The sequence below is a fragment of the Triturus cristatus genome, chromosome 4_2, assembly GCF_964204655.1.
Source record: "Triturus cristatus chromosome 4_2, aTriCri1.1, whole genome shotgun sequence".
Lineage (NCBI taxonomy): Eukaryota > Metazoa > Chordata > Amphibia > Caudata > Salamandridae > Triturus > Triturus cristatus.
The window spans coordinates 56,368,530-56,385,823 of record NC_140586.1 but is presented as its reverse complement, the minus strand read 5'-3'; the positions used below and the strand labels follow the sequence as shown (position 1 = coordinate 56,385,823).

Here is a 17,294-nt window from a genome sequence, read left to right as displayed (position 1 = left end):
AAACAGCAGGAAAGCAAAACATGCCCTCTTCTTCACAGAAAATGGCTTCAGAGTTAGTTAAGCCATGCACACAAAGGCCCAAAGCAAGATGGAATCAAAAAAACAAGGAGCACCTATAATTCTCATCCACACAACTTACAAGCACCACTGTGCACACAGAAAAGTTTGAAGCAAGGTAAAGTCAGAAGGCAGAATGACATTAGACCACGTCAAAGCCAATAGGTCAAAGTCATAATTCACCTAACCCAAATAACATTATACACTTAATCCCTCAGTATACAACATTGAGCACATGTGTGCACCACCACCCACAAGACTGCACCTCAACATACCATACCTTCTATTCTTGGAAAGACTATTCCACTAAAAGGCAGAACACACTTAAGTCAGTACAGAATGGTGGTGGTTGAGGGTCATCATAGGGTGTCAGACCACAAAAGTGGCTGATTCACTACACCAGGTGACGTGGGTCCGGTTTTGCCCAGTACACTTATGCCCTTGCTCTGAGCTCTGCATGGCATGAATAGAAACGTGTGTTCTACTTTTGCTGAGAAATATTAACTAGAACTCATCTCTATATAACAAACTATAATACAAGCATTCTGTATTTTATGTTTTCCAAACTGATCTCAAGCATATATTCTCTCACATTATAAAACCTTGAAGCAAAAATATGTTTAGTTGCAGCAAAATAACATCAAGGTATTTGACAGATAACAGTGGTTTGTGGGACTTTTTTAGTGTTAGCATTTGAGTTTCGGATTGTCTGCTCACACATTTGCGGTCATTTGAAAGATCACTGTGGAAATGTTCAATACAATTTGTATCTGAAAGGAAGGCAAGATTACATATCAATAGCTACAGTTGATTGAAGAATGTGGAAAGATCATGTCTCTTGTTGCGAGAAAAAAGTAAGACCACCACTAGCGATCATGGAAATCAACAATTTTTCAAGCATTTTTCTTGACATAAAAATACCAGATATTTCTTATCAACATGTACCATAAAGGAGTAAAAAAATGAAAAGATTGATCCGTTTGGCAAAGACACACAGGAACTCTAAATCTTAGTCCTTTATGTTCCCAATCAAAATATAGAGTCAGGGCCATGCTGTGTGGGTAGATGGATGTTTGGAGGTCCTGAATATTGGTGTACCTTGGCGGCAAGTCACCAATCCTTGACAAACGTAGCATGACTCATCGAGTGTCGACATGCTTTGAGACTGTAAATATTCTTAGGAGGATCTCATCAGAATGATGACAGACCTAGTGCCATTAGGTATAGACAATATACGGAGACACAAGTACAACAATGTTCAACTAGCAGCACATTGAGAAGACACCACGTGTGACAAAGCGCAGGCATACCTCATGTTCTCCTATTTGCAAGCTTACTTAAGCAAACTATTGTCATGAAATAAAATAAACGCTATCTATTGACCTCAAAACGGAACATGGAGCTGCATGTCACACACCATATCGCAACTACACAAATGGAGGTAATACCCAAAAATATACATCACTGGTCATAGACCGCGGACTCATGCTGTGCGACACTCCTGCGTCAAATCCAGCAAACTACTCTGACCACTGGCATATGTGTAGGAGGTGAAGCGATCCAGGTGGGAATGTCTGCAATAGAGGTTGAGGGAGACACAGTGATCCTTGGACCATCATTTACTAGCTTGTATGGCACAAAGATGTCATTCAGTTGATACGTTTAAGAGTGCCTATGGTCATAGAAACAGAAGTTGACTCTCTTGCTCACATGTCTCCAAGCAACACTGAAATGCTTAACAGGCTACATAAAATGTGTATGACTGAATGGTGGGCATGAGAAAAATATGGGGAGAGAAAGTGAGATAAAAATGTGTTAAATAAAACATATGCAAGTGTTACATATTATTAGAACATTGGAATGTTGGAAGCTCCATTGAAAACAATGGAGCGCTCCGGGCTTATAATGGCTGGTATAAGCCCGGAGCTCCAACATTCCAATGTGTCTTTGTTCACAGCCCTGGCTGTGATCAAAGGCTTCTGGGACCCAGAGGGGATTTCAATCCCCTCACGCTCCCTGAAGACTTTGTTTGTTAGAACATTCTGCCCTCTAGTGGCAGAATGTTCTAATAGCCTTATAGTGCTTCGTAGCAGGGCTATACCGGCAATTAAAGTCCCGCTGCTTTGTTAAAGTCCCTCGCCTTCGGCTCGGGCCTTTAACGCTGCAGCGGGCCTTTAATAGCCGTATAGCCCGCTACGGCGGGCTATAAGACTATAATATAACCCATAGTTCGATGATCCTTATCGTATGTTGTGTAGTTCACCTCTCTCATTTAGACCATGAGTCATCATAACATAACAGAGTATAGAACCAGCTTTTTTCTCGCAGCTTTTTTCCCAGCTTTCCACCCCACATATCCAGCTGTGTGACTGCCAAAATTGTCTATTTAAAGTCATCTTATTTACAATTATTAGCAATGAAATGTTCCACCAAAGGTGCTGTCATTCTCCTACATCTATTTCCAGCTTTATGTCGGACAAAGGTTTTTTTTGATTCTGGATTTGTCTTCCCAATGTAAAGCTTCATGCAAGGTCATGAAATGCCATGCACCAGATTTTTGTTATTTTAGTTGTAGAATCTCATGTGCTTCACCCAAATTCCCTCGTGCTCAGTTCATGGCCTGTGGTGGTTTTCTTACAACATGTGCAGTTACAACACCTATGGTGGCTAATAGGGCATTTTTGATTCCACATGCTCAAGATGTTTGTGCAAGTGGCTTCCTGTTTGGTTGGTGTGCTCTGATAATATGATCCTCTATGCTCCTGTTCTTAGTAAATGCAAACAAAGGGTAATCCATGGGACATAACAGTGTTTACAATATGTGCCCATTCTTCCTGATCATCTTAAAGTGGTCTGTGTCAGCAGTATGCAGTAAGACACAAATCAATGGTACTGGAGAGCTGCTTTCTTATTCTCCAAGATAGTTCCACTGGGTGCAAGTCAGGCTATTTTCCTGTTGTTCTTTAATGGTTTTTGGAGTTGAAATTGGCCAAATGGATAATTATCCTTCGGATTTGTAGGATGGAAACTCTTGCAGTGTAATAGAAGATTCCTAGTAATGGGTTTTGTGTACAACAAAGTCTTGAGCATGCCATCATAAGACTCAAACATCAGGCCATGAAAATGACTTTCAATGTGACTTGTGTGCATGATTAATTTTTTATGGGGTGACCTGTTGTTTACCAAGTGGTGAATTTCTCAAGTTTCTTTTTCTCGAAAGAGCAGATGCAAAAGGCATCTAGGTAAAGAAGCCACATAATAATGTGGTTCCTGTATGGATTGTTGTTGTAGATCCATTACTTTCCATGCTGTGTGTATAAAGAATGGTCAATTCTAGTGCAAAGGAACAACCCATAGAAACCCCTTTCACTTATAAATAGGTCACCGCTGGAAAGTAAAAACATTTTTCAAGGCAATTGTGGCCATATCAGTGATGAAACTTGTGGGAACCTAATGTGGTCCCGGACGTTGCTCCAAATACAATTCTAGGGCATCCAGGGCTTCATCTTGGAGAATGTTTGTGTATAATGATTCTCAATCAAAGTTTATTGTGGTTTGTTGGTATACATCAATTTGGAGACCTATTTTTTGATCATGTCCGTCATGTCCCGTACAAAGAAGCATACCTTAGAAATTAAAGGATTGAGTAACATCAATATATTTGGAGACCAGGTCAAATAATGAGCTGTCTGCTGATATGATGATTGTCAGGAGGGCAGGTCAGGGTTTTGTGAACTTTAGGAAGGAGGTACAATGTTGGTAAGAGTGAGTGTTCTGTATGCAAGTCTTATTCTATTCCACTGAGCTAGCCAGCTGCTAAGGCCTTGTCGATTACAGACTTAATTTGTTCCTGCTAATATAACAGGACAGTAAGAAGGGTGGTACAGGTTTTTGTAAATTTCTGGAAGGTGGTACAATGTTGATATGCAGGGATGTTTTGTATGCAAGAAGTCATCATGTTTTGCTTGAAGCAGGCAGCTGTTAAGCTCTCATCAATTATGGATTTCATTTGTTCTTGCTTGAGCTTAATGGCTTTCTCTTCGATTGTCCTACAGTAGTCTGCATTAGAGACCTGTCTTATGCCTTCTGTTATATAGACCATTCTGTTTTGTATGATTATGCTGCCGCTTTGCCTGCCGGCATAACTATGATACCCCGATTCAAAAGTAGTTCTAATATGGCTTTTCTTTTTGGGACGGTCCAGATGCGCTTATAGTATCTTTTTTTGGATGATATCTTCTCTATTTCAGATGGTACCGTCTTCTCAAAATGAATGGTCTGTGGTGTAGTTTCTTGCATCGGAGGTACAAAGGTGGATTTGTTGTGCATCCCCATGCGTCCATTTGTTTGGTGGTATCACTCTTGTGAAAACAAAAGACAGGGCAGCGGTGAAAGCACATTGAACAGCATGTTTGAGAAAACTTGTTTGTAAGTTGTTGCTTCTGAAATGCAGTTTGTTAAATTAACTTTCTTTCGTTAGCATTAACTTTTTATCTTAGCTAGAGGGTCTCTTAGTGATCCTTCACCTGATGGGGGCCCGTCACTATGCAGGGTGGCAGGTAGAAGGGCTCGGCCAATATTCCACACCACCACTCCAAAGCGAAACACCCAGGGGCGAGAAACACCAGGCTGGGCCAGACTGGCCGTATGTCATTCTGTCATTTTCCTAAGTGACTGGATAGGCTGCCATGATCCAGCCATGAAGGATCCTATGGCTCCAGTCTAGTCGCGGCCTCCTGAAGCGTGGGACTGGTTTGAGCATTTTGAAAGGGTTTATTTTAGTGCCCAGTCTGGCCTTCAAAACATTCTCTATCGTCATCAGCTGGGGGAACAAAATCAGCCTCAAAAATGTTTTAACACCCCATTAATACTGTACAGATAGTGTAACCTGCAAGTCTGATCATCTGTGGAGACAAATTATGATTGTGTCTAATACAATTGCTTGCATGTTCGAGGCATGTGCGGCTGTAGATACACATGCTTTGCATAAGTCCGCCATCTAGTGTTGGGCTCGGATGGTTACAATTTGTTTTTGTTTAAAGACGTTTTTCGAGTCACGAGGCTGCATAACTCCTTCTTTTGGTGATACTGCGCATGGGGAATGTGCCACTTTATTCCAGAAGCTTTTTCCCTGCATGCAATTACAATGCGGTTGTTACAACGGACGCATTGCAACAACGCATACCATTACCCCGCAAATCGTAACAGCGACTTGCTCTGGGGGGGGGCTGGATGTTGGAATAGTATAATTTACTATTCCAACTCCAGTATATGCAACAGTAGGGAAGGTGTTGGATTTCAAAACCAACACCTTCTGCCTCCTCCGCAAGTCGTTTTTCCGAATTTCGGAGTAATGGTATGCGTTGTTACAAAGCGGTCGTTGTAACAACCGCATTGTAATTCCATGCGGGTAAAAGGATTTGTGGTAAACGATGTTTACTGCGCATGAACATCGACTCCATTTTAGATTGTTTCTTTCCGCCAACGGGTTATATATATACACTCTCTCGCGATCTGGTTTCGAGATCCTTTCAGGCTACCTTTGATTCGCCAGTAGATCTTTCTCAATGGTATTGTCTCGATCGTGTAGTCAATCTTGCGTTCAGAGAAAAAGAACAATTTTACATGCCAGGTTCTTCGACTCGCCTCAACAGCCTACAGGCCATGCACGGCTGGGCCCTTTCCAATATAACAGATCTAGCCGAAAAATGAGCTGCTGACTGAACTTACTCCATTCCACTTTCGTCCGAATTGCCATTCCAAATACCCTAATACCAACCTGTATTCAGTCTGTAATTTATGTCTGTCTCCCGCCCATAAGGAAGATACCTGTGAGGCCTGTAAATCGTTCCGATCTAAAAAGACTCTTAGGGATCAGCGCGCACAGCGACTCAAAATGCAGCACAGACAAACGGATGACACACCCAACATATTTGGTCGACAGAATGAGGAAAAAGTGGACGCCTCGCAGCCCAAGAGGAATCCTTCTCCATCCACAAAACCGATTCTGAGTCGGTGGCTGAGCAAGATCCAGTCATCCTGGAGTCTTCCAAGAAGTGTTGGACTGTGAGGACACCTGCCTCCGAAGCGAAGCCCCAAAAATCGACTCCGACGGATAAACCTGCTCATGGGCCACCACTGCACAAAATCCATGGCGTGCAACGAAGTACAGATTCGGACGTCCCACTCGTGGGCTTGGTGCTGAAACATCGGCCTACAACAGGTGCCGCCACCAAATCAGATTCGGCACAGACGCATCGGACATTAGGTTCGGTACCAAACGATATAGGGCACAGTGCTTCGACACCAGCACCAAAAACTAAACTTCGTCCGGCACCGAAATGCTATACCTTCAGTCCGAAAACACTACCGGAGCCAATTCTCGAAACCATGCAAGAGCTGTCTATCAGAGGCAAACTTTACAAATTAACTCTGGAACAAAGAAAATTATTCTCCAACCAGCAGCACCTCAACCCTATAAGAGACAATTGTCCTGTGAAGAGGCTATTGATGCTCCAGCTCAACCTCTCCAGAGGGGGGGGGGAAAGGACATTGCCAGTAGCCCTTTACACATTCCTCTTCCTACCTCTCTAATTCCACCAACACCACCCCCTAGTCTCCACTCCACCTGCTTCATCACAACAATATGAAGGAGGCGATTTCTCACCACATTCACCAGTATTAGATGACAATCGTAATATAGGAGAGGCCACACATCCTGGGGACCCATGGGACACCTACAATATAGAGCCACAAGGGGATACAGATCCAGATCTCTATCCTGCATGCCCATCCCTAGCAGATGATGCTTCAGCTTATCAGGACTTAATAGCCAGTGTTGCAGTGTACCACCAGGTGCCGCTACATAAGTACCCTATAGAGGATGAGTTCCTGGTCAACGAGGATCTCAATATTTACCAATGCTCAACGGAGTGCTACGTCATCCCAATGACATTTTTAAAGATCCCATAAAATCACGAATAATCACATCAAGGGTTGACAAAAACACTAGCTGACCCTATATATTTTAAAGGACATTTAACACCTGACTCCTTGGTAGCTGCTAATGCAAGGAAAAGGGCTAGCTCATAAACAACTGGGGATGCACTTCCCCCAGACAAGGTCAAAACGAATTGGTGCCTCCGGGAAACAAGGTTGCAGCCAAATCCCCAATTCATTGGCGAAATACCATCAGCCAAACACTTTTGGCATGCTTTGACCCACTGATACGAAATGAAGGAGCTCCTCCAACGCCTCCCAGAGGAATACAAAAAAACGGGGTCATGAAATAGTTCATAAGTTAATCACAAATAACGCCATCAAGTGTGCACTAGGTTCCACAGAGCCTGCAGCGAGAGGCAGCAATACCAGCCTTCTCCTCCGTAGACATGCTTGGCCAAGTTTCTCAGGTTTTAAACCTGAAGTACAGCAAGCTTTACTTAATCTTCCCTTTGACAAGGAGTGCTTCTTCGGGCCAAACTAGATACAGCCTTTGAAAAGATGAAAAAATACACTGAAGTAACAAAATCTACGGGGGCCCTCCAAACGTCCACCTATTGTGGGTCTTTTAGTTGCCTATCTTTAAAACAGGGTGCCAAGTCTGCCTCTACGGACCCTACAGGGTCCTCTTACAAAAACCAAGGACAGTCATCCACCTCTTAAAGCTTCTACAGAGGCTCATATAGAGGCAACAATTACAAGGGCCGCTGTCGCGGAAATTCTAACTGTACCTCAAATACAAACACTAAACAATGACTTCCTCAACATTCCCCCCGAACATCTAACACCTGTTGGGGGACGTCTTAAAAACATTTACACTGCATGGAGATCCATCACAACAGTTCAATGGGTTTTGGACATTATCCAACATGGTTGCTGTCTGGAGCTCATTATCACTCCTCCAAAAATCCCAACCAGCAACCACATTCTCTCCGTACACCACCAAGCCCTCCTCAAACAAGAGATTTCAGCTCTCTTACTCAAAGGAGCCATGGAGCTAGTTCAACTTCAACATCGAGGAACAGGAGTATATTCACTATACTTTCTCATTCCCAAAAGGACGGCTTACTTCAACCCATTCTCGACCTTACGCCCCTAAATAACTACATCCTATCAGAACATTTCCACATGGTCACCCTTCAGGTAGTGATGCCTTTACTGCAAAAGGGCAACTTCATGGCTGCATTAGACCTAAAAGACCCCTGCTTTCATATACCCATCCATCCATCACACCGCAAATACCTGCGCTTTGCCTTCCAAGGAAAGCACTATCTACTCACAGTTCTTCCCTTCAGCGTTACTACCGCCCCACGGATATTCTCAAAATGCTTAGCTTAGGGGAGAGGTGTGGTGCAGCGGCTAGGGCGGCTGACTACGGAGTTCATGGCTCACGGTTTGATCCCTGGCGCCAGTGGCAGCTCAGCACCATGTGACTCTGGGCAGTAGCTCACTTAATCTCCCCGATTGCCCCCAGTGCCTAGAGACCCTTAGGAGTGAGTAGTTCACACTTTACAAATACGGGATTTAAATTTACATAGCAGGAGTGGCAGCACATCTGCGAAGACAAAACATTCACGTATTTCCTTACTTAGAGGATTGGCTTATAAAATCAAACAGCTCTCATGTTTTCAGCCAACAGATACAGGAAGCACTCGCCCTACTACATCAACTAGGGTTTACTATCAACCTGCAAAAATCCCATGTACATCCATTCCAAATACAACCGTATTTAGGGGCACACTCAATGCGCACTTGGGGTTAATATACCGAAATACAGCCAGAATATAAAACATTTTCACCTTAGTCCCAAGTTTCAAACTGGGCTTCAAGTCACAGTCAGGACAGTAATTTGCCTTTTAGGCATGATGGCATCCTGTATCGCAATATTCCCTGGTGCCCATTTGCATATGTGACCTCTGCAAGAATATCTCCCACGCCAATGTACACACAGGGTCAGATACACGACCCTGTTGATAAACACATCACTCACTGCAGTGGTGGAACACAAAAAATATGTCTAAAGTGGGGCCGTTTTTAGACCAAGTTCCCAAGCCATTCTCACAGCTGATGCTTTACTGGAAGGGATGGGGAGCTCACCTTTAAAATCTTACAATTCAGGGTGTATGGCACTCCAAATAACAGGGTCTCCATATAAATTACCTAGATATTCAAGTTGTTCACCTGTCACTGAAAGCATTCCTGCTTCACCTGAAAAACAAGGCTGTCCTAATCTGGACAGACAGTATGACAACCATGCACAATGTATGACAACCATGCGCTATCTACAAAAAACAGGGGGGGACTTGCTCTCTGCAATTATCACACCTAGCCTAGATCATATGGTGCTTAGCAGTACATCACAACAATCATCTCCTGGCAGAACATATACCAGGGACAAACAATCAGGTTGCAGAAGTCCTCAGCTGGATGCAGCAACAAGTCCATGAATAGGAACTCCAACCCTGAAGCCTCCTACCATACTTTTACAAGTGGGGATTTTCACAAATAGACTTGTTCGCACCCCTTGAAAATGCAAAATGCCTAAACTTCACACCCAGGTTCCCCCATCCACTATCCAAGGGCAATGCTCTATGGATTGCATTGTATTGTGGATGAACCAGTCAGAGATATTTGCCTACGCTAAATCAGACACCCCAATCCCAAGGAAATTAACCTTGCCGTATGGCTACTAAAGTCATAGAATTTCGGTATCTTAACCTACCACAACAATGTATGGATATTTTTAAAGAAGCTCGTTGACCTACAACTAGAAAATGCTACGCTGGCAAATGGAAAAGATCTGTTCTATACTGCCAGCATCAAAAAGTAAGCCCTTTAGATGCACAGGTACAAACAATAATGTATCTGCTGCATCTTCAAACCTCAGGTTTAGCCTACACATCAATGCGCTTACATCTTGCTGCCATTGCAGCCTATCTACAAAACATAAAACATGTATCTTTATTCAAGATACCAATCAGTAAAGCATTCATGGAGAGACTCAAAGAGTAATTCCCCCAACACTTCCTCCAGCGCCAGCATGGAATTTCAAAATTGTACTACCAAGGCTCATAGGCCCTCCATTTGAACAACTACATGCCTGCAAACTCCAATACTTATCTTAGAAAGTAGCTTATTATATAGCTATCCCTTCACTCAGACATGTCAGTAAGTTCCAGGCACTAACCTTAGAAGACCCATTATTCCAACTCCCCTGAGACAAAGTAGTGCTCAGAACAAACCCCAAGTCTCTTCCCAAAGTAGTCTCTCCTTTCCATAATAATCTATCAATAGAATAACCTGTATTCCTTCCACAACCTGATTCTGTTGCGGAAAGAGCTCTTCATACTCTTGATGTTAAAAGATCTTTAATGTATCATATCAACAGAACCAAAACATTAAGGAAAATTAAGGAATTATTTGATGCTTTTTCACCTCCTCACACTGGAAACCCAATTTCAAAAAATTGAATTTCTAGGTGGATAGTCAAATGCATTCAGACTTCTTATGCTAAAGCTAAAATACTTTTACCTGTTCCCCCTAGGGCTCACTCAACCCGTAAAATCGGAGCCTCTATGGCATTTTTAGGGAACATTCCACACTGCGGACAGTTGCAAAGCAGCAACATGGTCCACACCACACACCTTCACAAAACATTACTGTGTGGATGTTTCAGCATGTCAACAATCCAATGTTGGACAAGCAGTACTTTCTACTTTCTTTCAAACAACTGCAACCCCCACAGGCTAGCCACCGTTTTGGGAGAGGTACTGTTTTACAGTCTATGCAAAGCATATGTATCTGCAGCCACACATGCCTCGAACATATTATGTTACTTACCCTGTAAGCATCTGTTCTTGGCATGTAGTGTTGTAGATTCACATGTGCCTACCCTCCTTCCGGGATGCCTGTGTAGGTCACAGTTTACTGCTTTATTTTACCTTTCACATTACTAATACTTACTCTAGCTCCATTCTCACCCACCTGCGGCAAAACAGTGTAGTCGATAACCATGCACAGTATCACCAAAAGGAGGAGTTAACTAACCTTCTGACTCAAAAAACGCCTTCGATCAAAAACAACTTGTAATCATCCGAGCCCAACACTAGATTGCGGACTAGTGCAAAGCATATGAATCTATAGCAATACATCCCAAGAACAGTTACTTACATGGTAAGTAACGAACAAGTTACTTACCTTCGGTAACGATATATCTGTAAGAGACATATTCGTTATGGATTCCTCACCGTAAAATTACCCCCAGGTGTCAGACTGGATCCGGAGACTTTTTTCCTCAGATGTACCTCTGCATATCGGTAGGTGGCGTCGGTTGACTCCGCGTTTGTCATTTGCATCATGATCGATGGAATGACATCGTGGTATCTACTTAGACGCCGCCCGTTCGCTGACGTCCGCTCTTTCTTTTTCCGTGCCAGCCAGCGCAGATCCAGAGAGAGCGGTACCTCGAGTCACTTTGACTCTTTTTGCGACTTTTTGTCGACATCTTTTGAGTCCTTACAACTCCTGGTCCACATGAATGTCATCGCGGCGGACCGGCTTCAAGCCTTGTGGCTCCTGCCACAAACTGATGTCGGTGACGGACCCCCATCTCGTGTGCCTATGGTGTCTGGAGCGCGACCACGACCCAAAGTCGTGCTCCGACTGCCGGGCCACATGGTAAGTAACATAATCCTTCTCTGGGTTGTTTGCCAGGATAGATATGCTAAAGATATCTCTGACCAAAACCACCACTCCCGTTCCTGAGCCTTCTGGGGTTTTTTCCAGTGCCCTGTATGACCAATCCAGCTCTGGAAAGGCATCTGTACCTTTAAAGTTATACGTACACATGACTTTGATTTCAGCCTTTTTTTTCTTTATCCTTGACAGGGCAGGATACACACTGCAGAGCCTACATGTATTGGCCTTTGAGAGGGAGCGGCTGGAGAAGAAAGTAAGTGGTACAGAAAAAAGCTTATGGGGAGATCAGAAGGGTTGAAGGGATGGGAGGAGAACTTGTGCAGATATTCTGCAGCTGCCATGCAAATATATGTGTAGGAGTCCAGTTTCTTTCCCAGATGTGTAGCTTTCTTGATGCTGATGTGTCCTGGGATTTCAGGTCTTCCGCCAATGAGTCCCTGGTGTGTTGATGACTCCCTGTTGCTGTGCCTGGAGTGTGTTACCATCTCATTGAACTATGATGTTTTCTGTCTCTGCAGATCCACCACTATAAGCAGATGCAAAGCCAGCCCCCCAATGAGCTTCTGGACCAGCACCGGGATATCATCCAACGCTTCCAGTGGCAGAAAGCTCACCTGGAGCAGGGGGGCCCGGCGGCTAGGAAAGGTAATAAGCTTCCATATGTTCCCTGAACTAGCACATGCTCATCTATGTGTTTCTTCTGAGACCTCTTTTCATGGTTTGGATGGGGAAGGAGCTGATGTCTTACATACATTAAAGGGGCTTCTATTTTAGTGCCTTAGCGTGGGAGTGGTACGAAGGACAGTGCCTCTCACTGCAGAGAATATAGATCTTGTATTGGGACAGTGCTCGCTCACTTGGACATGGCTAACCCCCTTTTCTTCAGCCGGATCTCTTCTCTCTCCTTTAGTTTTTGGGGGTCAGTTCAGTGAAAACCTCAGCCTCCCATTCCAAGGCACAAACTTGCCTGTGATATCACAGAAAGCAGTAGTCCACATTTTCAGTCCTGATCACATTCTGAGAAGGGTTTATGTGCCCTTTTTAAACTTCCAATGCACGACAGACAAGTGGTATTCACAGCTCATTTTTTGATTTAGATTTTCCAAAAACATACTTGTGATTTAATCAATGAATCTCCTGGTTTCCTTGAATTGCTCCTGATTCCTAGATTGCCTGGGTTGCCCCTATGGTGGAAAAGGATTCGCTTTTGACTGGCTGGGAAAATGACCCTGCTTTGTAATGCTCATGTCGGGAGGTGGATGGTTGCATCACTCCTTGCATGAGCTAACACTTATATACATGGAATATCTGTTCTCGTGGGGGAGATTTGTTTTGGAGCGCACTTTGAAGAATGTTAATGCATTCATTCAATTGGGAATTTCAGTTTCCGGTCTCTTATGTGGGACTTGCAATCTAGCCTGTATGCAGTAACATCTCTATTTTTTTGGAGGGAGGGTGCGGATTGTGAAGACATTACTCGAGGTTGTGCTTTGTTACTGGAAAGTGTCTATCCCACTGATGCAAGTATTTCAGCCTCACGTTATCTCCCTTATGCAGAGTACGTGACCCAGCTGGAGCGGTTCTTGCAGCTTTATACCGAGGCAGCGCAACGTCTTGGTCATGAAGGCAAAAGGGTAAGACGTTTGTTGCATGGACTCTTGGCACTAAACGACAATGGACAGTGTTTGGGGTGCAGTTCCTAAAAACCCCAATTTTCTGAGAACTTAGTTGCATTTGTTGCTCCCTATATATGTGAACTCTTGAGTTACTGTTATTTTTTTTTTGACAGGATGCAGCAAAGGAGGCTCTATACAAACGAAACCTTGTTGATAATGAGGTACGTACACGCAATGCACACTGGAAATCAGCCCTCCCTCTGGTCGGTTCCACCATGCCTTCGTTTCCTTCTGACTCCCTGCCCCCCTTCCTGGTAGTTTCTATTCAACGTTTGGCTGGTTGTCATGTGTACATCTGCTATTTTGTCCCCTTATGGTGACCCGCTTCTTTTCACCCAGTTCTGTTGGGTTGATCTACTCCAGCTGTTTTGTATTCACCACTTCCATGTGTTTCACCGGTCATGTGTATACTTGTTTATGGCCCCCACTATCTTGTGGTCACCTGTCCTCCAGTTGTCTTGTTTTTGCCTGTTTTCTGTCCAGCAGCCATTTTTTGTTCACCTGTTTCCCTTGTGTTTATTATTTTTTGCCTACCACACTCCTCTGTTTCGGAGTTGTTTTGTTTCTAAACGCGGTACCTGCTTGTCACATGTACACTTATTGTGTCGATCACCCATTTATTTACCTGCTTCCTGTCCTTAATGTGGCACACGTGCACTTGTTTCCTGTCCTCCAACTATCAAATGTTTACTTGCTTCAAGTCCTCTAACTTTCTTACCTTTTTTTGTGTGTCCTCCATCCGCCTTACTTTCTTCTGTTTCTTGACCTATGTGTATCTTGTATTCTTGTCATCTAGCTGTTATGATCACTTCTTTCTTTTTCCAGCTGTCTTGCGTCCACATTTCCTGCTGTACAGCAGCCCTGAGTACACCTGTGCTCTGCTCCCAGTTGCCATTTCCTTCCCCTATTTGTTGTGATTTTACTGGTTGCCTGATTCCCAGATCGCATGTGCTTACTTGTTTCCTTTCCCTTCGCTGTATTGCATCTGCAATTGTCCTCTTGCTTAGCAAATCCTAAGTTCATCTTTTGATTGGACCTCAGTTATGTTGTATTCACCTCAGGTATTTTATCATCTCTTGCTTTCCACAGTTGCCCTTTTCACCACTGTTAAATTCTGAGCTATTTTTGATGTATGTATTTCTCTGCCTGTCTTTTGTCTGCTAGGTGGAGGTTTTCTAATTGCAGTGTGCTCTGTTTTTCAGCTGCAGAGGTTCCGAAGATGAAGTGTCCTGGTTTGAGTCCACTTAAAGATCTTCTTTACCAGACTTGCCTTCTCTTGAGGGTGGTGGTTGCCCTCCCTGCCCCTTCCCTCTGCTATCCATTTGAGATACTGTAGTTGCACTACTCCTGGGTCCCTAGGGCCTTGGAGATGCACTGGTTTGACACTAACGGGTCTGGAGTAAGGCACTAATCATCCTCTTCCTCACTTCTATGGACACTTTGGCAAGAAAACTGCCCTGGCTCCTCATTAGAGTTTGCTATCAGTCTTGCAAAGCAAGACCCTAAGCTGAAGACAGGAATAGCACCTCCCTTATCACTGGGTGAAGTTAGGAGGGGAGCCTGGCCCTTCATAATGCAGTGTCCCTCCCAATCTGAGGTGAGCTGGAGGGAGCAAAAAAGAAACTGAAATTGTGTGCATGACAATCAAGACTTACGATGTCACTTTATGGCGCCTTCACCCCTCTCATTGAACTATCATACATATTATCATGACAAATGTTTTGCAGGAAACCTTTTTTAACACACTGCCACCCTTCACTCATGGGCCCCACCATCGGGCACACTGCCCAGCATCATGTCCTCTGTCCTGTCACAGAGAAGCTTGCACAAGTTCACCACCTAAGCACACCATAACTTTTCTGAATTTCTTGAACAAGGATCTTATCTTGTGTTGACACAGAGTTGCTTGCTTGGAGATCCCACCCTTGCTCACTATGCTTCACCAAACAGCTGCACAGACCAGGATGTCCTCACACCCTCTGGGGTTTCTTGTACAAAGGCTGCCTGTCAAATGGCTTGTTAGACAAAGACATGATTACACACTGCTCTCTGCAGCAACTTCCACAAAGATCTTACTATTGACCCTCTACATCACACAGTGGTCACAAACACTGCATCACAGGAGGATTTATGCATGACATTTTACACATAATGTTGCACATTACGATCGTAAACCGGGTATCGTCCGAGGATCTCACCACGAGACAGTCCAAGTCACTAGCACACATGTGCACATATGCTGCACGAGGATCTAACCATCTTGTTCACCTCACACAAGGATGTTGTCATCTTATGCAATGCCCTGCCACTCACCACTTGCATGATGTCACCATCACACTGCCATCTGTCATTCAGCCACTTTTCCACCATACAATGCTTTTCAAGGTTTGTTGCATTTAAAGGATATTCTGAATACAGGTGCTATTTTTCTAGCTGTGCTGCTCTACATTATTTTTACATGGCATCATATTTCTATAAATTAAAGGGGTTGACAATGGCATGGGGAAATGCGAACTTCTTAGTTTTTTTCTAAAACCTCTTCAGAGTTCTGGAAAGATACACAGTCACTATCTTATAGGAACCCTACCACTTTTCTGATGAGTTTGATGGCGGCTGCTCCTTTTGTCTTAACTAACTCTTGCCTCTTGATAATGCTTACTCTCCCAACGAATTTGATGGCCACTTGCTCACGTGCTTTATGCTGCCCAATGCCCTGTAAATGCTCCAACTCCTACAAAGCCTGGTGGCTGGTGGTCCAAGTGTTTCACCTGGGATGGCCTCCTGCAAGCATTTGAACACCTTTAAAGCCTGCACAACTCAATGGTCTTCCTGAGCGTTGCCTGTGAGACGAAGATTCCTTCCAAGAACAAGGCTCTCCAGCCTTTCATAGTTTCATCTGAAAATCATTGTCAAATAGAACATTTAAAATAAATAAAATGTCAAACTGATTGAGTGGAGAAAGAGTTGTGTGTCGATGGAAACAAGCTCATGTGAGGGAGTTTAGATGCTAGGAATGGGCAGTGATCTGGGATTGTCACTGGTTCGTGGTCACCAAACTTGGTCCAGACAGCTGGTTTGAACTACAGTCACTCTTTGTAGTTCAGATCTCTGATTTGATTGCAACCTCTGTTTCTGGCTTGGAGACATGGGTTTTGATTAGGCCTCACTGCTCCCCTGAGTTCTGGATCATAGCTGCCGAGATACGGATCTCTTTGAGATGTGAAGTGCCAGCTTCCTTCGGTATCTGGCTTTCAGTGGGACTGCCTGTTCACCCCGGTGAACCTAGAGAAGACAAAAGGTGGTCAGCTCAGTAGTACAATACCCACATTTATTCTTTTTTTTAAATAACTATTTTTTATTATTTTATCAGAAAACATCAAACAAATCAGCAAGTACAGTTCAATCTGTGTCCATTGATTACAAATGGCAAGGCTTACAGGTAGGAAGGATACAGAATTTGTGGCATTACGATTGTCTTCCATGACCCCCCGGTGCCGCTCATCCCCTGTATGAGACACCTCGCCAATTCCTGAGCTAGATGTGAGCCTAGAGTAACAAACCCTGTGTCAGCGCGTCATTTTACGTGTCTTCCAGTATGTCTGTCTCCTCATCTTCCATCTCTATGTTATAGTAGCTCAGCCACGGCAGCCAGACTTTCCTAAACTTTCTCGAGCAACCCCTCGCTTTATATACTGTCTTTTCGGCTCCCATGTACATGTCCAAACCAATCCGCCACTCTTTCAAAGTGGAAGGTTCTGGTCTCCCCCAGCATTTGGCTATATCACGTTTTGCCACTACGAGGCCTAGGTTACTTAACAGAAGTTGATATCTGGGGATGTCGACATCCGTGTGGATGCCCAATAC

General features: G+C 43.9%; 2 protein-coding genes across 4 annotated transcripts in view; one reads left to right on the top strand and one right to left on the bottom strand.

The window, feature by feature from the left end:
* Positions 1 to 16,378, top strand: part of CC2D1A (coiled-coil and C2 domain containing 1A) — a 203,486-nt gene extending 187,108 nt beyond the window's left edge. For both annotated transcript variants that reach the window (XM_085600484.1, XM_085600483.1), the window contains 5 exons: positions 11,944 to 12,007; positions 12,273 to 12,399; positions 13,312 to 13,388; positions 13,544 to 13,591; positions 14,633 to 16,378. In XM_085600484.1, coding sequence (XP_085456610.1) covers positions 11,944 to 12,007; positions 12,273 to 12,399; positions 13,312 to 13,388; positions 13,544 to 13,591; positions 14,633 to 14,653 — 337 coding nt within the window. In that variant the 3' untranslated portion in view covers positions 14,654 to 16,378. The remainder of the gene's footprint in view (positions 1 to 11,943; positions 12,008 to 12,272; positions 12,400 to 13,311; positions 13,389 to 13,543; positions 13,592 to 14,632) is intronic.
* The window catches only part of PODNL1 (podocan like 1), a 173,291-nt gene continuing 171,056 nt past the window's right edge, over positions 15,060 to 17,294 (bottom strand). For both annotated transcript variants that reach the window (XM_085600486.1, XM_085600487.1), the window contains exon 11: positions 15,060 to 16,712. The gene's annotated coding sequence lies outside the window, so the exon portion shown is untranslated. The remainder of the gene's footprint in view (positions 16,713 to 17,294) is intronic.